This window comes from Danio aesculapii, chromosome 14, assembly GCF_903798145.1.
Source record: "Danio aesculapii chromosome 14, fDanAes4.1, whole genome shotgun sequence".
In the NCBI taxonomy this organism is placed as follows: Eukaryota; Metazoa; Chordata; class Actinopteri; order Cypriniformes; family Danionidae; genus Danio; species Danio aesculapii.
In genome coordinates, this window is record NC_079448.1 from 38,477,079 (window position 1) to 38,496,837 (window position 19,759).

The 19,759-nt window shown below is 34.3% G+C and overlaps 2 protein-coding genes across 3 annotated transcripts; both read right to left on the reverse strand.

Moving 5' to 3' along the window:
• Positions 1-960: 960 nt before the first annotated feature.
• spata4 (spermatogenesis associated 4) lies at positions 961-5,184 on the reverse strand. The gene is made up of 6 exons (XM_056472568.1): positions 4,782-5,184; positions 4,374-4,503; positions 4,130-4,248; positions 3,561-3,781; positions 1,399-1,534; positions 961-1,099 (listed from the first exon to the last, which is right to left on the reverse strand). The coding sequence occupies exons 1-5, from the start codon at positions 5,030-5,032 to the stop codon at positions 1,431-1,433; spliced, it is 825 nt and encodes a 274-aa protein (XP_056328543.1). The 5' UTR covers positions 5,033-5,184; the 3' UTR covers positions 961-1,099; positions 1,399-1,430.
• A 620-nt stretch (positions 5,185-5,804) lies between these two features.
• asb5a (ankyrin repeat and SOCS box containing 5a) lies at positions 5,805-18,869 on the reverse strand. 2 transcript variants are annotated; one of them, XM_056472147.1, is made up of 9 exons: positions 16,128-16,349; positions 15,961-16,046; positions 15,677-15,764; positions 13,658-13,737; positions 13,314-13,421; positions 11,048-11,201; positions 8,808-8,942; positions 6,220-6,411; positions 5,805-6,113 (listed from the first exon to the last, which is right to left on the reverse strand). In XM_056472147.1, exons 3-9 carry the CDS (start codon positions 15,744-15,746, stop codon positions 5,986-5,988), a joined length of 867 nt encoding a protein of 288 aa, XP_056328122.1. In that variant the 5' UTR covers positions 15,747-15,764; positions 15,961-16,046; positions 16,128-16,349; the 3' UTR covers positions 5,805-5,985. The 2 variants fall into 2 exon arrangements, with proteins under 2 accessions (XP_056328122.1, XP_056328121.1); XM_056472146.1 differs by lacking the exons at positions 15,677-15,764; positions 15,961-16,046; positions 16,128-16,349 and adding an exon at positions 18,665-18,869.
• Positions 18,870-19,759: the final 890 nt, after the last annotated feature.

Genomic DNA, 19,759 nt, shown 5'->3' on the forward strand with positions numbered 1-19,759 from the left:
TACTTCTTATTTCTGTGAAGTTGCAACAGAAAAGCATAAACAAGGACAATGATCCCCTCAAGTACAGATTATGTGCTTTATTCAGTGTTAAATGTTATCAATGTGAGTTTGAACACCATTTTACGTGACATTTATTACCATACTACTGAAAGCAGAAGCAGATAGTTCACCTCAGATCTTGAAAATAAAATAACTAGCTAACAGTGTGTAATTGAAAGTCAGAACTGTGACTCAGTGCAAACCAGTAGCCTATGTACTTTGAATAATGTTAAAGATGTTGAATGTATTAATTAGATTATAACCCTTACCATTTCGTTGGGAGTGCAGTGGCTGGTATTTAAATGAGTGGTATTTAAATGTTTCTGTCATGTCACGTCCGTTTGGGGCAGACAGCCAAATTGCTTGTCGCTGGAATCTTACCTTATTGTGTGTAGTTAGAACACGGTGTGAGATTGGCAGAGCTAAAGGGATAATGAATTGGCAGTGATTTTACAAGATATGAGAAAAATAATCAACTGTTATTTATCATTGATATAGAGTGGACACAGGGTAGGATTAAATAAGCATTTGTATGAGTTAACACTAGTTTTGTATTGACTTGTATTATTTGCTTTGCCTAATAATTGTATTTAATTATTTAATTTGACAAATTTAAAATGACAAATTTACATGTTAAAAGTAATGTTTGACGTCTAAGTCTAATCACTGGTTGAGCAATTCCTTTAAAAAATACTGAATAATGGTTCTTCTGAAAATATAAAACATTTTGAATAATAATAATGAGAAAATTATGAGAGAAAGTAATAGATACTAACTAATTTGTTAATTCAAACTCAACAACAAACCTTTAGAACCATATAAATAAATATGGGATTATTTTTTACATAGATATTTTATGACATCAAAAAAGGCAGCCCACTGACATGTATGCTTGTTAAACTAGATATTTTATTGCGGTAATCAACCTTATCCTCAAAACTCAAGGGCCTTATTCTGAAATGTGCTTTGAAGACATTTGTTGGATATCTACCTCAAACAGTCTCACAATTTGCATCCAATATCTGCAATGCATCGCTTCTGATTCCAGACGCCACTGAACCTACACATACAGTAAAAACAAGCATTCCTTAAATACAATAGAGTTAGACATTGATAATGCTATACAGATGTGACTAGTGTCTGATTGAGTAAAAGACTTAATAATACAGTCTGACATATTGCCTCGTATAGCTTGTAGGATAACTACAGTGGTTGCTTCTTTAAAGGACAGCATAATTTTAAGCTAGTGGCAATATATTAGCAGCACATTTTTATTCAGTACTGCTTGTGACTCGACACAAAACAAAACACAAAAGCAACGTGGTTTCTTCAAATAGACTATTTAGACTGTTGGCTTACATATCTCATCCTCTTGTTGGGAAGGCAGGCACTTAACAAGCCGCTTGACTGGTGTTCATCTGTAGGTTTGGCTCATGCTGGTGGGCTAACAATCTGACAGCCTGTTCTCCAAGAGTGGGCTTAACATTAAAGCGTTCTATGAAGAAGCAGAGGAAAAAATACTCAATGCACTTTTTACTGAAAATGGCATGAACTCTACAATAATGCATACCTTACTTAAGACCATTTCATCGCGGGAATAAATTTATAAATAAAAAGTAAATGTGGCTTTCCAGTTCTGATTTTCTCCCTTTTATTTCTTAAAATATTATATTATACGATTATTATTTTTTCAGAAATGCAACTACATATAATTCTGACTTACAAGACAAAAGCAGACTTCAGAACAATTGTTTTTGCTTTAATTCTGAATTTCCATATATAATTTCTGTGTTTCCATTACTGTTTACTATTAGAATTGCAATTCTTCTAAAATGAGAATTCAGAATTTTTTTATTCTGAACTTTATATTTATATATCTCAATTCTGAGTGCATATTTTTTGCAATTCTGACTTTTTTTTCTTAGAATTGGAGCTGTTTGTTGTAATAGTGAGTTTATATGCTGTCTTTCAATTCCAACTTGTCATATGTTATCTAAGAATTTTGGACTTACTTTTCCCACATTGGGGCATCACGGTGGCGCAGTCGCCTCACAGCAAGAAGGTCGCTGGTTCTAGCCCCAGCTGGGGTCAGTTGGCGTTTCTGTGTGGAGTTTGCATGTTCTCCCCATGTTGGCATGGGTTTCCTCTGGGTGCTCCGGTTTCCCCCACAGTCCAAAAACATGATATAGGTGAATTGAATAAGCTAAATTGGCTGTAGTGTATGTGAGTGTGTGCAAGAGTGTGTGGGTGTTTCCCAGTAATGGGTTGTGGCTGGAAGGGCATCCGCGACATAAAACATGCTGGATAAGTTGGCAGTTCATTCCACTGTGGCAACCCCCGTTTATTAAAGGGACTAAGTCGAAAAGAAAATGAATGAATTTTCCCACATTTTGAGTTCATAATTTTGTAGTTCTGACTTTTTTTCTCAAAATTCTTTTTATCCCAAGTTTATAGACTGCATTGCAATTTATTTTTCTTGCAATTCTGAATTTATAGTTTGCAATTTTGACAAATTAACAATTATTTCTCACAATTTAGAGTTTATATAAGTCCTAAAATGACCTAAAATGTTCATTTTTCGCCAATTATAAATTTCATTCATTCATTCATTCATTCATTCGTTTTCCTTCGGCTTCGTCCCTTTATTCATCAGGGGTCGCCACAGCAGAATAAACTGCCAACTTATCCAGCCCATGTTTTACACAACAGATGCCCATCCAGCTGCAACCCAGTACCTCATACACACTCATTCACACACATACACTACGGCCAATGTAGTTTATCCAATTTACCTATATTGCATGTCTTTGGACTGTGAGGAACACTGGAGCACCCAGAGGAAACCCTCACCAACACGGGGAGAACATACAAACTCCCCACAGAAATGCCAACTGACAGTCGTCGCCAATGGCGTAGTAGTTAGTGCATTGACACATGGCACTTCGGTGTTCACAGCGACCTGAATTTGATTCCCGCCTCAAGGTCCTTTGCTGATCCTTCCCCTCTCTCTGCTCCCCACGCTTTCCTGTCTATACTCTATACAGTCTTATCAATTAAAGGTGACAACCCAGAAAGAATTATAAAACAAAAGAAAAAAAAAATGCCAACTGACCCAGCTGGGACACAAACCAGCAACCTTCTTGCAGTGAGGCGACAGTGCTAACCACTGAGTCACCGTATCGCCCCAATTATAAATTTATATATTGCAATTCTGCAAATGTATTTTGAAATTCTGAGTATGTATCCTGCAATTCTCACTTATTTCCCTCAAAATAAAAAAAAAAATCAATATAAACTCTAGATTCAACATTAATTTATTCTCATAGATCTGCTTCTTTTTTTAAATTCTGATTTCTATCATTTGTTATTAGTCTGTCTAGCAGCACTGAAATATAAACTCTGAGATATAAAAATCACACAAGTGAGAAAAAAGCCAGAAATGAACTTTTATACATCCTTAGACAAAACACACACACACACACAACTTAAGTCAAACAGCAAAAATTCAGTGTGGTACTCACTTGGGTCTAGGACTCTTTCCTCTTTTCTTTGTTCTAAATGCCTGTGTATGATGGCGAGGACCTTGCGCTGGTTGGTGATGATGTTTGGTTCAGCTTTAACCTCAGTGAGACTCAGGTTGCTCTTTATGGACACTGAGGCTGTGGCTCGGGCCACCATAGGCAACTGGTCTTGATAAGGTTTATCTGTGAAGCCTTGCTCCACCCTCTGGATGGCCTGGATACTACAGGAAGACAAATGAAGACAAGGTGTGAAATTAACTGAAGCATATGTGTGACTCATTATGAAAAACATGGCTGCAAGCCAGTTTGCAAATTTATATTATACACTTAAAGCATGTAGGCATTGCAGGGGACGATGTTGAGGTTGTTTTCAACTTACAAAAATGAAATAAACTAACTTATAAATACGGTTAATGATTTGTATTGCTCAAAATAGTTTTAAAAATCAACTACTTGCTTTCAGTCAAAAACTGAATTTTTTGCAAGTTTTGATTATATATTTTGGTTATATATATAATTTACATACCTCTGTTTGGCAAAGAATAGTGCAAGTACATTAGAAACCTCACCTTCTGTTGGTCAGGATGGTGTAAATCTCCTGTACAAGAAGCTCTGCAGCTCCAGGTTTACAGTGGATTGTGCCATCTATCATCTCCTTGAACAGACTGATGTTTTGCTTCACAAAAAACTTTAACAACCAATTAAAGAAAAGGGGTTAGATCTGTATGAAATTTACTTATGAATGTGCCAGTGACACAATAAGAAACAACAAGTTATTTCGCTTAGATTATTTCTGCACGGTACCACACTCACTTTCTCAATCTGGGACCAGTTTGACTGTTTGGCAGCTAATGAAGTTCCATTATCAAAGGAGTGCATTTGAAAATCCCTTGGGAAGTACCAGGAAAATATTTCTGCCACGAGGAATCCATTGGAGAAGTCTCTTTTGGACAAAAAAAAAAAAAAAGCATTGCAGGTGTTTTTGTTTAAAATTTTTATTTTTGATCCACACTTAGTGACGTTACATTAAATGAACTAACGTTAATTAGCGAAATTGAAGAACTAAATATGAACTGAAATGAATGACTGAAAAATGAGTCGGAATGTAAAATAGCAATGTATACTGTACATCGTCTTGAAACTTTTATACAAGTACAAAAAGACAGTAAACGGCTACAGCTTATGGGTTTGTGAGGAGACGCTGCAATCTTCTCTACTCACCTGCGAACGTTTTTTGGGAAAAACGATAAATCAAGACTTTGCAGCCATTTCAAAACCTCTCGTGGCAGACCAGCCTTCTTTGGCGACAGTGAATAGGCCATTTTTTTGAAAACGACAGAAACAATGAGCCGCCTTACATTTGCTTGGTAAAGAGAACAAACCCCTTCAGTTTCATTGTTTACAGTTGCATAGAAACAGGCGTGAGAAGAACTCGGGAGCTGAAGGGCTGCCACCTGCTGGCGCCGGATCATCAATTACATGCTGTTCAGTCTGTCGACATTTTCTTCAGCGTAATGCCGCACAGTCATTCAAGGCTGTCTTATCTATTTATGTGTCTATTTATCTAACTTGTTAACTAGCACTGTACATCATCCATCCATCTATCTATCAATCAATCTATCTATTGTCCATCCATCCGTCTGTTCGTCCGTCCATCTATCTATTGTCCATCCATCTATTCATCCATATACCCTCCCACCCAACCACCATCCATCCATCTATTTTCTATCCACCCATTCACTTTCTATCTATCTATCTATCTATCTATCTATCTATCTATCTATCTATCTATCTATCTATCTATCTATCTATCTATCTATCTATCTATCTATCTATCTATCTATCTATCTATCTATCTATCTATCTATCTATCTATCTATCTATCTACCTACCTACCTACCTAGTAGGTAGGTAGGTAGGTAGATAGATAGATAGATAGATAGATAGATAGATAGATAGATAGATAGATAGATAGATAGATAGATAGATAGATAGATAGATAGATAGATAGATAGATAGGTAGGTAGGTAGGTAGGTAGGTAGGTAGTACCTACCTACCTACCTACCTACCTACCTATCTATCTATCTATCTATCTATCTATCTATCTATCTATCTATCTATCTATCTATCTATCTATCGTCCATCCATCCATCTGTCTGTCCATCCAGCCATTCATTCATCCATATACCCTCCCACTCAACCATCCATCTGTCTCTCTTTCTAATTTTAAGGGCAAAACAAGATGTGTTTCCAGTCAAGTTTATTGAATTTTTTAATTGTTAATTACCAAAAACATTTTATTGGCTCATTCCCTTTTAAAATCAGACTACATAGATAAGGTCATTGTGATTACATGGGTAAAACTGCTTTTCTCATTTAACCTTATATTAGTATTATTAAGCTACAACTGTCAACATAATGACATTATCTGTATTGTAGAAAGTTCTTCATAGCTTTAGGGAGGGGCAAATGAGGTAGAAGATGCAGTCGGGAACGTCCCAACCTCTCCCTGATTTGCTGACGGCAAAGTTGACTCAGAGAACGGGGTGTCGCTGCAAAACAGACACAACTGATAAATGCGAATGCAGTAAAACATCACAAGTCAAAACTAAACAAAGGTGACTTTGAGCCTCCAGTGCCGATGTACCTTTAACTCACCTTCATAAATCAATAGGAAACCCTCTGTGAGGCTCCCTGGAGGAGCAACCTCAACGGGGCGTTTATACTCCAAGTTGCGTGCGTTTACATCTGCCCCAAATTCCAGCAGGAGCTTCACGATGCTTAGACAGTCTTTCTGAGATGCTGCATGAAGAGGAGTCTCCATATATGAACCTTTCTGCACATTTGCACCTGTGATGGTGAAAATGCAATAAAATTAAAGTACAGTGCAAGTCAGAGGGTGCTCAACCAGTTCCTGGAGGGAAAATTTTAATGTTTGTGTGAGCTAACTTTTTAACAAGCTAAAACTAACTAGAAAACATGTGTGGAAAAAGGGAGTTGGAGCTAAAATCTCCATGATGGTGGCCCTCCAGAAGAGGTTATTTTATAGGGCTGGTCCACTACGATATCATATGTTAAACTTTAGCTTATGTGTAATGTAGAAGTGTGAACATAAACAACATCTCTGAATGTAATACGATTAAAGTTCAGTGCAAAGGCATACATTGGCTTTTACAAAGTTAGCTCAGCAAAACCTACAGTAAACGAAGTTTGAGGACTACAAAAATACATCTGGGTTAATGATGTTCTAAACCCTTCAGGTTATGCGCATACACCTCGCGCAGTGAAGGCATGTGGCCAGAGGAGCTGTAATGCTGTAATGTAGCAGAGAAAGCTAAAATGCCGCCCAAACACTGCTATTTCTACAGAGTTTGTTCTGTTTCTGTATTTAGGCTTCCAAAGGACATGACAAAAAGAAAGAAATGCTTACAATTAAATTTTAATTATGTTCCAGAGAATTATAAAAAAATATATATAGCTAGCATTTGACAAAGGACAGCTTCCAGAATCTCTCCCAGTTCAGTGCTGGATTCGGCTAAAAACTCCTCAAAGGAGCAGCTCCAACCATAAGACAAAGCTGTGGATTGTGAGCCACAACCTGTAAGTATTTTTATTTGTTAAAATTGATCTTTTACTTTCGGAGGACCTAAGAAATATGTCAGGAAATATATTGTCAGTCATTTTCATATTAGTAGAGTAGCTGTATATAATTAAGATATATGAAAAAATTATATTTTCGACAAATGAAAAATCATTTTTTTTGCATCTTATAAACACAACCAAGCCTTAAAATACACTCTGGACCACCCCTTAAAAAAGAAAGAAAGAAGAGAGAATGAAATACAAGCAGAAAACTGTTAACTGGTATAGTTTTATTTTAGTTTAAGTAACAAATCACTCTATTAACTACTGGCTTTTTTATTAAGATGTATTAAGATAATGGCTGTTTATTAGTACTTAGTGTTAATTAGTTTATTAGCATACTTACAGTGTGAAGTATGATCTGATTCTACATCCTTATTTCTATCTAATTTCTAAACCCAACTGCTACCTTCACTTTTAATAAGAAGCAAATTAGTACTTTATTCAGCATAAAGTCTTAGTTAATGGTTTGCTATCCTTATCAGTGGATCTCCAGCACCACAGCAGAAGAAAAACATATTAAACTGTTTTATAGCTGATTTTTGGAAACTGATTTTGAAATTATTTTATTAATTTACAAACACTACTTGGTCCTGCATCAGACTGTAGAGCTGGAAGGTTTTTTTTTTGTAGCTGTTAATATTTGTAGAGCTAAAAGATTTAGTGATTTTAAGCTCCTAGAGCAAGTGTGAGATGTAGAAAATATTTATATTTTTTAAATATAAATGACAAATCTTTTTTTAGTTTACAACATGCAGTGTCTTGTATAATGTATAATTCCATTTTCCTTGCTTAATGTCATTATTGGTTTCAATCCATTCTAAAAATGAGTAATTTTAGTGTTATTTTCTTTACTTCACTGTAAAAAAATGACATGATCAATTAGTCATGACAGCATTTGTTTTTAGTTCATTGTAACTTAGTTAACTTAAACGTGTAAAGTTGGTGAAGTTAATCATGTTCTAACTTAATTTTATAAGTTACACAAGTTGTTTTAAGTCTGTTTAACATAATATAAGTTTAATAAATTCATAAGGTTAATTTGAACCAGGGTTTTTTACAGTGTTGTATTTTCTTCAAAGGCATATACACCTGTAAAGCACTTACAATGTTTAGTCTAATTGATCGATTGATTGTTGGTAATGAGATAAAAATTATAAAGAATCACTCACAAAAAATTTACTCATTTAAACTGTTTTCATTCACATTGATATAATTGTAACTTATTATGACAACTTAATTAATGATTATGTTCAATGTCAAAATAATACATATTTCATGATTTGATGTAAGTTGTTAAAACATCAATAATCTAAGAAATTAATTAACTAAATAAATATTTTTTTTTAAATTAATGAATTGGATATCAACTAAAATGAAAAGATCAGCAAATACTGTAACTAATTTGGGCCATATCAACTCTATCAAATCTATCATAACAGTTACTGAATCACCAGTAACTGGCATCAGACTAATTTACTGAAGCTAACTTTATTAAGGAAAAGGCCATCTCAAAATTTCATACTTATGATTACACTTAAAACTTGTTTGTGTAGAAACCAACACATTATCAGCTTGACATAAAACTGCTCAGACATGTTTACCTCCATCAAGCAGCTTGCGGGTACATAGGAACTCTTTACTTCGGCAGGCGGTGTAGAGAGGAGTCCCCATGTGAGGGATTTCATAGTCCACATCTACACCCCATGAAACCAGCACCTCCACACACTTGCTGTGGCCTAAATGAGACCATAAAACCATGTCAAATTAAGTGCTATAATCGAGTCCCCGGTGCATCTACCAACCCAGAAATATGTTTTGGTAAGCCCTTCTCTGCAAACATGAGGAAAAAATTACTGTTCTGGGGTGCGTTTCCTAAACAACGGCGTTTCTCTGTCGCAGATCTATTGTTTCAACCATGTTAGTAATAACGTAAAATGCCCATAATGATGCTCTTAATGGGGTGGAGTAACTACTTCTTTAGAAAAAAATCCCCATAATTACTTGTGCAAATTGTATTTTTTTACATGCACACGCATTTAAAATAAAATCCAATATTAGTTTTGCTAAAAACATGCACTCGATTTCCATATTAATGGAAATATATGTAAATGACACATATTGGGCCAATGTTTCCTTTACAAATATTATTGAGAACATTACATATTCTATTCTAAAACATAAAACCACTTAGCTAACACGTATTCCAATCTCATATATAAATCATATAAATAAATAAATAAATAAATAAATAAATAAATAACGATATTTATTTTTTTTTTGAAAAGTCTACTTTTACAATTTGACACATGCAAACCACTGCAGAAATGTTCTAACCAACAGGCCCATATACAGTACAGATACTTAATAAATAACCTACTATAAATTAAAAGCATTACCATATGCTATGATTTTGTTTTCACAAGCTTTGGAGTCCTAACATAACTTCTGCTTTTAAATAATAGCTCACCTATAGCTTTTGTCATGAGGCTGTGTTCAAAATGACATCAATGTTTTCAAAGTGCACTGCGAAGGGAGCGCAATTGTAAACATGAAGATCGCTAAAACTGTAAGACTGAGACAGAAAAAAAACATTACAAATATTTTGTTGTTGCATAAACTAACAAGCATAAGAATCTCCAATTGAATTGAATTACATTTTTGATGGAAATGTGCTGAAGAATGCTGGTAAAATGTATATTTGTCCAAAACATATTTAATGCTGGACACTGGACAGCTTCACCAAGGTCAGATTAACACATATGGGCTAATAACAGCCCATCATATCCCAAAACAAGTACTGTTTGTCAGTTTGTATAGAGAATGTTTCCAATTTTCTCTGACTGGATTCACAGAGACCATAGCTACATGGTTATTCTAACACAGTCTGCGTAACTCATAAATGCACATTAATTATCTATTCTATATGCACTGTCAGTATAATTCTATGGCAAATTGTAACTTTTTAGAGTCTAGAGTCATATGAATTTTGCATTTTGATACGTATCAAATAATATTTATATGAGTAATATTTACGAATAATATTTAAATGAATTAGACATTAGACATAATTAGAATTTCTGACAATATGTAAAATAGATTTCTCTTGAGATCGAGCTGGTACTGTTTTGGAAAGCAGCAGCAGTTTATCTGCAATTGCTGCTAGACGGGATACAACTCTGTTATGAAGTCAATGAGAATGATTCATATTATTTATTAAATTAACCATTATATTGCTTTATTATTGTTAAGACCAAACCTAAACCTACCCTTCACAGTAACATAGTAATAGTAATTATTATTGTCTACTGTCACAAAATTATGCTATATGTGTGCATTCCAAAGTATCTGCAGCTATATCCCTTTTAGATTTTACCCTTGTTTACATTTAAAAGGACACACAAAAAATGCAGTGTTTTTGTTCACATTCAGGAGCAAATTTGGCAAGCTGTAATAAATAAATAAATAAATAAATAAATAAATAAATAAATAAATAAATAAATATGTAGAGTATTTTAAGCTGAAACTTCACACACTCCAAAAATATGTTTGCTGCTTGTTCAAACTACTTATTAAAAAGTTTTTTTGGGGACAACTTAATTATTTTATGTTCAATCCACTAACATTTGTCCACTAACATAATCAATTTGTGTTGTTACAACATGAAGCAATAGTGTGGACCCAGTTTCATTTTTTTTTTACAGTGCAGACATATTCTAGAGACACCAGAGATTTATTAGACATTTTATAAAAACTTTGAGTGTCTATTAGGAAGGCAGCTCATTAAGGCTCATTGTGATTTGTGCAGGACTTCACAAGGCTCCACTGCCAGTCTCATACCTACCCCTGCTGGCTGCCTCATGGATGGGTGAAGGCTGGAATATGGCCAGGGCTTGTGGTCTGGCATCGCTCTGCAAAAGCAGCTCTAGACATGCCAAACTGCCAGCTGAACAGGCACGAAACAATGGAGTCACTCCATCTATAGCTGTCACATTCACCTGAACACACAGAAAGAAAATAAAACACAGAAAATAAAACATGACTCATGAAATTTTACACAAAAAAATCACAAGAAGAAAATTCATTTTCGGGAAGTGTTGTATGTTTATCTCACATTTTATGCTGAGATAAGTGATGAATATAATATAATATAATATAATATAATATAATATAATATAATATAATATAATATAATATAAAAATAAAAGAAACGATGATAAAAAATATATGATTTTTTAAAATAGAAATTATTAGTATTTTATGGAAGCCTATTTCTATTACAGGGTATATACAGGAATCAGAGAGTGAAATTCAAAACCTTTTAACACCTTTTTAAAGACTCTTACATTTAATCCCTTATAACCCCTTTAGGTTTCAACCTGAAACACTGGCGAGATTTTAACTTACAGTATATTTACTAAACATTAATGTAAGAAAAAAATCCAAAACTAAAGCATTATTCATATACTGAATAAAAATCTATTAAACCTATAGCTAATTCAGCAGGTTGGCACCTATAGAACTGTAAAAATAACGGTGTTGCCTTGGTTACTGCAGTAAACAAAGCTGCATAATGTCAAATCTAGCAGGAATTTATTGATTTCATTTATTGATTTCTACTACACAGCATCCTGATATCCACAGTTTCAATTCAGGCAAACCTTAGCATACAACTATACATTGTATAATCAAAGATGATATAAAATTGAATACCTTGTAAAATAGCATTTAGGACTTTTTATTATTCTTTAAGGGCCTTAAATTTCTCTACAATTATGTATCAACTTTAAATACTTTTTAAGACCATGCGGACACCCTGTGTTACAGGATAAAAAAAATTGAAGACTGTGAGAAAAGTCAGAATTCTAAAAAGTTTACTGAGAAATATATTAATTCTAATTTAAAGCGTCTGAATTTTGAGTAATCAGAATTTGAATTTGTACTTCAACTTGTTGAGTTTTCTTTTTCGGTTTAAAAAGAAATAGATCAAATAAATGAAAATAAAATGTATAAAATATTAAATGTATATAACTTTAATTATTAAAATAAATGTATTAATTATCATGAAATATATGTCCTTTTATATTTGAAATACTATATTTTTTATTGTGATTTAAAATATCATACATTATTCGAACATAATTCTAAAAAATAAATAAACAGTGTTTCACTGACAAAGGAAATATTTCAGTTTCACCGTTATAAAAGCTAAAGCAAATAAATAAATAAAATTGATCAAATAAATGTGATAATATATTTAATAATAATTATTTTAAAAACTCATTTTATTTTATTACATTGCACTGAAGAAAATTATTGATTGGGTTTACTCATTTTTATTAAGGCAAGTGGTTGCAAACAATTGAACGGGCTGAATTTAAACAAACTAATTAAGTTGAACATTACAAAATTTAATTAGTTTGTTTAAATTCAGGCGACATGGTGGCTCAGTGGTTAGCACTGTTACCTCACTGCAAGAAGTTGGCATTTCTGTATGGAGTTTGCATGTTCTCCCCGTGTTGGTGTGGGTTTCCTCCAGGTGCTTCGGTTTCCCCCACAGTCCAAAGACATGCGGTACAGATTAATTGAATACGGTAAACTAGTCGTATGATTGTGTATGTATGAGAGTGTATGGGTGTTTCCCAGTACTAGGTTGCAGCTGGAATGACATCCGCTGTATAAAACATATGGTGGATAAGTTGGTGGTTCATTCTGCTGTGGCAACCCCTGATGAATAAAGGGACTAAGCCGAAGGAAAGTGAATAAATTAATGTTTAAATTCAGCTCATATAAATTGTTTGCAACCACTTATCTTAAAAAAAAATAAAACACTGAATATAAAACATGACTCATGAAATTTTACACAATCACAAGTAGAAAATTAATTTTCGGGAAGTGTTAATAATTGTCATTAATTTTCTTCAGTGTGTAAAATACTAAAATATATTTCAAATATAATTTGAGAAAATAAATGAACAGATATTTTAATATAACAAATTTGCACCTTTTACTGTTAAAATGCTCAAAATAAAACAAAACAAAAATTAAGGCCATTGCTAATCAAGACCTGTGAAATGAAAGTGTTACCAATCGGCCGTGCAGAGACTAACGTTGGCTCCGGCATCTATCAGGGCTCTGGCACAGGCAACATGGCCCCCTATGCAGGCCTCATGAAGAGGGCTAATGTGGTCTATCGTCAGCACATTCACACTGTGGCCCTGAGGACACATTAATATAGCATTAATTTATTCACTGATGTGCAGGATCCTTGTTTTCCACATGATGGCAGCAATGCTCCTTCACTAATGTGCATGATGGACCGCAGCATTTACTTCTTCACCAAATGTGTATTTCATTGCTTATCCAGCAGAGAGCATCATATTATTAATACTGCACATTATTACAGATTTTTTATCTTACAGTTCAAGAAAAGGTCATTTAAATGAGAGATTGCCTGAGCAATGAGGGTCTTGAGGGCCAGCAGACGTCCTTGGCTGGCAGCATCATGTAGAGCCGATCGGTCTGCCCAAGAGCCTGGAACACAATAACAACAGTCATTTATCAAAAAGGAAAATCGAGAATTTAAATTAAAAGCATATTTGGTTTAAAAATCTAAAGAAAATCAAGAGGAAATGCTTCTATTGAATGTTTTTTTGTCATTGATTTTTTTATGTCAGCAATTTACTTTTTCATATTAAATATTAAAAGTATTTAAAATAAAAATAAATTGTTTTATTTATGTTACTTTTTCTGTCAAATTACATTCATTTATTTTCCTTTGGCTTACTATTCTGGCATATGTGTTTTACGGAGCGGATGGCCTCCCACAACCCAGCACTGGAAAACACCCATAAACTCATACACAACAGCCAATTTTTGTTCGCCAATTCACCTATAGTGCATATCTCTGAACTGTTGGGGAAACCGGAGCACCCGGAGGAAACCTACGCGAACACCGAGAGAACATGCAAACTCCACACAGAAATGCGAACTGGTCCAGCCAGGACTCGAACCAGCGACCTTCTTGCTGTGAGGCGACAGCGTTATCCACTGAGCCACTTCAAATTACACATACAACTTATTTTAGAGAAAAAAATCACAATAACGTGATACTGTGATATTTTTATCCAAGGGTATCACATGATCAGAATTTTCTACCGGCCCATCCCTATAGCTCATATTAAGTTCTTTACAATTTTAATTTACAGTTGTAGAACTTTACAATTACTTTCTTTCTGGAAAGTGTGTTTGTATTATAGACATGTTAAAAATTCTAAATGCAAGCCCTTCACTGATTCCTGACCTCCAGTAAGAGGTTTCGGTAATAGTGTTTTGAACTGATCTCACTGGTGTTTTCTAGGCAGTGCATTAGTCTGCGTATTCGTCAGGTTTGTGCATCATCGGAGACCAAAGTTTGATTTTGACTGAAGAGAAAATGTTTTTTTGACGGAAACGTTTGTTTTTGAGCTGGAAGTTTGAGGATAGACAAGTTGGTGTATAGTTTTGAGATTTTGTCTATAGTTGTGAGAGCATGGTGAATTGTTTCATGATTTGTGTGTTAGTGATCGAGAAAAACTGTAAAAGTTCTAACAGGTGTTATATTTTATTTAAAAAAAAAACTTATTTTGTGACAAATTTTTCTATCATATTGTATTTTCAGCATAAAACAATCTAAAATATGCCCTATTTTTAATCCTATTTAAAATGTTTAAATATTTTAAAGCATTTTTCATATATTTACTATACGATATACAGTATTTATATACTGTATTTAAAAATTATATTTTCTATCTTGTATTCATTAAATACATATGCTTTGCTATGAAATCACTTGATATAAAACAATATTATAAAATATTAAAAGCATTACATTTTTATTTTTATAAATATTTGTTATTCAAGTTCATTTATTTATAGAGCACATTTAAAATCAGCCACTAGACTGATTAAAGTGCTGTACATAAGACAAAGTAAAAAACACAGAATATAAAAATATAGAAATAAGACAAGAGAAACGACTGAAAAATGTAGCAGTTGATAGGACTATTAAAATAATATTAAAAAGCTAAGCTAAAAAGGTACGTTTTAAGAGGTGCTTTAAAAATAGATAGTGATGGAGCCATTCTAGTCTTAAGGGGCAAGGTGTTCCATAACCGAGGACTTGCCACAGAAAATATTTGTTATTCATTTTGTCATTACCATGTTTTATCAAAATACATTATCAAACGTTAACAAAATGTAATCGTGTGTGTGTGTGTGTGTGTGTGTGTGTGTGTGTGTATATGTATATATGTATTGGACATGTATACCTAATAAAAGGTTGGACAGGTGTACATAATAAAGTGGTCGGTGAGTGTTAGAAATATAGTGTATATATATATATATAGTTGTTTATTTTGAAGATGTAAAAGGGATTTTATATTCCAGATGCACACATACAGTACAATCACAAAAAGCTAATATTTGCACACACCTGAGTCAATATCCAGTATGACGGCTGATGCGTTCCACACATCATCATCATCATCGTGACCTCCCTTCATCACAAACTACAGTAAAACCTTCAAAACAAAACCAGAACAAACTTCCCTGAAGAACCACTTAACAAACCTCCACCTTTCAATGTCCCTTCTTAGTTTTTATCCTCACATAATTCAAAAACAATCAATCTAAGAATCCACTTTTTTTCGTCTTTTTTCCACAGTCAAGATATTGCAAGTCAATCCACGTACACACGAATCATATCAAAGTACCAACCTTGGCTGGTTAACCAGCTCAGCAAGACTTCCACTTTGACAAAGCTCGTGTCCCTTCAGGAAAATGTTTCCTCCTTATATCATTCTCTTCAAAAAAAAAAAAAAAAAGCCTTAAAAGAAGAGTCACTGAAGCTGTCTGGGTTTTTTTTTATTTCTGCACTGCCCTACTTAAGTTGCTTAGTAAATGCCAGACTATGGCAATCCCCTGTGACTGTTCCTCTTGCCCTGATCTTAAACTCTGAGAAGCTGTTTTCTGAGATGCTCCACGAGACAACTTGTTTACACCAAAGCCTTCTTTGCTGTTTATAAGGCCCGGCTGCACCCTTCAGGATCCTGAAGACGAGCGTCTGCCTTCACAAATGCTTGATAGACTGACGGCGACTGTGATTTTTTTTTGTTGTTGTTGTATAGTTAAAAAAGGGGGAGGGGGTGCATGGCCTCAATTCTATTTATACAACACTGTAAACCACAGCCTGGCAGCCATTCCTGGATTTGCGTCGCATGCATGCATATTTAGTGAGTGTGTGTGTGCTTGATGTTATATGTGTGGTAATATGATTGTAGGGTGCCTGCTGTGACGCAAAACACACAAAAGTGAATCTTAAAGAGCACGCTTTAGGAATGCATATGAAGAGCTGTTCTGAAAGTATGTTTAAAATAGTATGAAGCAGAATTGGAATCACTGTTGTGGTTCTTGTCACATGCAGTGACAGGTATTATGGTTACGCTGCAGGAAAACCATTGTGCAGTAATAGCATTCCCCATGCTCCATATATACAGCTATGGGGGAAATGAAGAGGCCACTTGAATATTTCTCAGTTTCTCTGGATTTATTGGATTTTTTTGGTGTGGGTTTGAGGAAAATGTTAATATTTGTTTTGCTATATGATGGTGTGATAATGTTTCTTCCAAATCTCAGATAAAAATATTGTCATTTCGAGCCTTTTTTTTCAGAAACGTCAATTGTCAATTTATTGGATATATTTTGGTGTGGATTCATGGAAAATGTTACTATTTGCTTTGTTGTATGAAGGTGTTATAATGCTTCCTCCAAATTCCAGATAAAAATATTGTCTTTTTTAGCAAATGGCAGTTAGTCAGAAAAACAAATACTTCAATTTGTTGTGATTGGAAATCAGAGTTATTCCATCAAATTTTGAGGTAAAATAGATTGGTATTGTTGTGTTGTCTAGAAATTAACATTTCTTTAAAAAAAATCTTAAAACACAACTCAATATAGTTACTCAATATTTGAGTAAAAAAAAATCTGTGATCATATTACAAATTTCAAATACAAATGTTGTTATTGAGAGCCTGTTTACTTAATAAAATTACAAAAAGTGTAATATTTTCAAACACGTTTATCTTCATTTTAGACAAGCCATGTTTAAATTTCAGAATAGTTAGGATACCAATATTTAGTAACCCTGATTTTCAGTCAGAACAATTGAAAACATACGTTATTCCATCAATTTTTTTAAAGGGCACCTTTGATGAAAATCTTTTGGAAGCTGTTTGGATAGAACTGTGTGTAGGTATAGGGTGTCCACTGACATATTGGGGAGATATAATGACAGTAAGTCTCTTTTAAATTTCCTGATGTTAAAATAGGATCCAAATCCCTCCTATTTTGAGGCCCACGTCAACTAATTGACAGCCGCGTATTAGCATGTTTTTGTTGTAACATGTATAATCATATCACCAAGACAGGACGTGCGCAAAGCAACTGGAATTAAACGATCTGATGAGCTTTCTGTGATAAATAATCATCATCAAATGTGACCAAAAATGAGTTTTACAAATTTAAAACGTTTTAAAACAGTGCATGTCTGTAATGAATTACAGTGATTTGACCATCTTTATCACAACCCCGTGTCAGTACAATTATAAAAGAAGAAGCTTCAATCCCAGTTTGTGGAAGTTAAATCAGGTTTATTTTGTATATCAACATAACGGATATCCATACAGCAGTGGATAACGTACCTCCTGTCACATTTGCCGTGCAAAAACAGTGCAAAATTAAATGCACGCACTGTCTGTTTGTGTGTGTCTGTTGTAACGACATTGTGTGTGACTCATCATTGCAGAAAGGCTTGAATTAACTCCACAACAAATACATCAAATAATCATTGGGAAAGTTCTTACTGTAGTATTTCTCACAAACATTATGTGAGATCTGCTTCCTTTATGTCTGTCACTGTGCTGTTTATCAGACGCAGCCGAGGCGGAGATTGAGGCACACTCTGACAGGCACATGGGAATGGTGGGTGGGGAGAATTAGCATTAAAGGCACAGGCAACCAAAACAGCTACATTGTGTTCAGAACAGAAAATTCCAATATTCTGAAAGATATAATAAATAATCTGATGGATGTTTTGAACTGAAACTTTAGACACATTCTGGAGACACAAAAGACTTATCTTAAATCTTGAAAAAGGGGTCAAATAGGTGCCCTTTAAATCTATTTTTGTTTTACTTTACTAAAAAAACACTATCAGACCTTTGTAGAACAAGCATTAACACTTTATTCAAACTCATACCTAACAAAGCCAGTAAATCCAGATAATTGTCAAGCAGTCCCTTAATTCTTTTGATAGCTGTATATCCATGCAATCAGGCCCAAACATTGGCAACTGAACATTAAATCCACACTCCTGCTGTGCGAGTGTTGGGCAGTGATGTAAGTGCACACATGCTCTACTTACCGTGCCCTTGACCATTGTCGTAGAACTCAGCTGAAATCCGGGCAGCCTCCTTGCGGTTGCCTTTGATGATGTAGAAATGTGTGAGGAGATTAAGGGTAATTCTAACGAAAAGTTTGAAGCAGAAGAGGGACAGGATGGTAAGGTAAACATTGGACAGCTGTGCTGCGAATGGCCTGTACTCCTCTGCGGGCTCTGTCATGGCTGTGTTTTGTGGCAGGATTAGCAGTGAGCGCTGGTGTATTTTATGTCACCCACAACAGCACCCCCAATGCACTTGGGTCCTTACTGCAGCTCAGGATCTGGATATCAAAAGGAGATATTTAGGGAATAGGGGATTCTGTGTGAATTCAGGGATATCACATAAATGATGTGATTGTGTGTGTTGTAGAACACCAAAGACAACCATGGTGGCCTCATGTGAAACTCTAAAATTAATATTAGTTAATACGAAATGTCTAGTGCAAAGAATAACATAAATGTCCAAGGTTTAATATTTGGGTTGAAGGTAAAACATTAATGTAGCACAGCTCTATTTTTTACATTCAGTTGTATCCTGTAAATTTTTTCTGATTAAAAAAGGTCTATAAAACATTTTACCATCATTTACTGAGGCCTAAAATGTCCTAAAACTATAATAGTTGTAGCCTGTAGCCTATATGCAAATAACAAACTGGCCAGCTCATTTCCTCAGTCAGAATTTGTCCATTTAAATAATAAAAGCCTTCGTTTATTGGTTATTTTGTTGGTTATTCTTCTTAAAGCCTTATTCCATTGGTTATTTTCACAATATGATGACACACTGTCAAAAATGGGACAAATGAGCTCATATAGGGGCCAAATTCTGGACTTGTCAGAAGAGGGGTGGGTCTTTCGAACTATCGATCCACCCCCAGCTACGTAAAGGACAAAGGTATGTTTTGAGTGCTTTCTTCTTAAGTGAATCTGGAATTTTAATTTTTAATCTTTTGTTTAAATGTTATAAATGTTGGCTTGTATTTAGAAAATTTTCATTTATATAAAATCTGCATAAAAATGATCGTTTAATATAAAGCAAACATTAAAATTTGTATCAAAAACTTAAATAATTACTTTTGG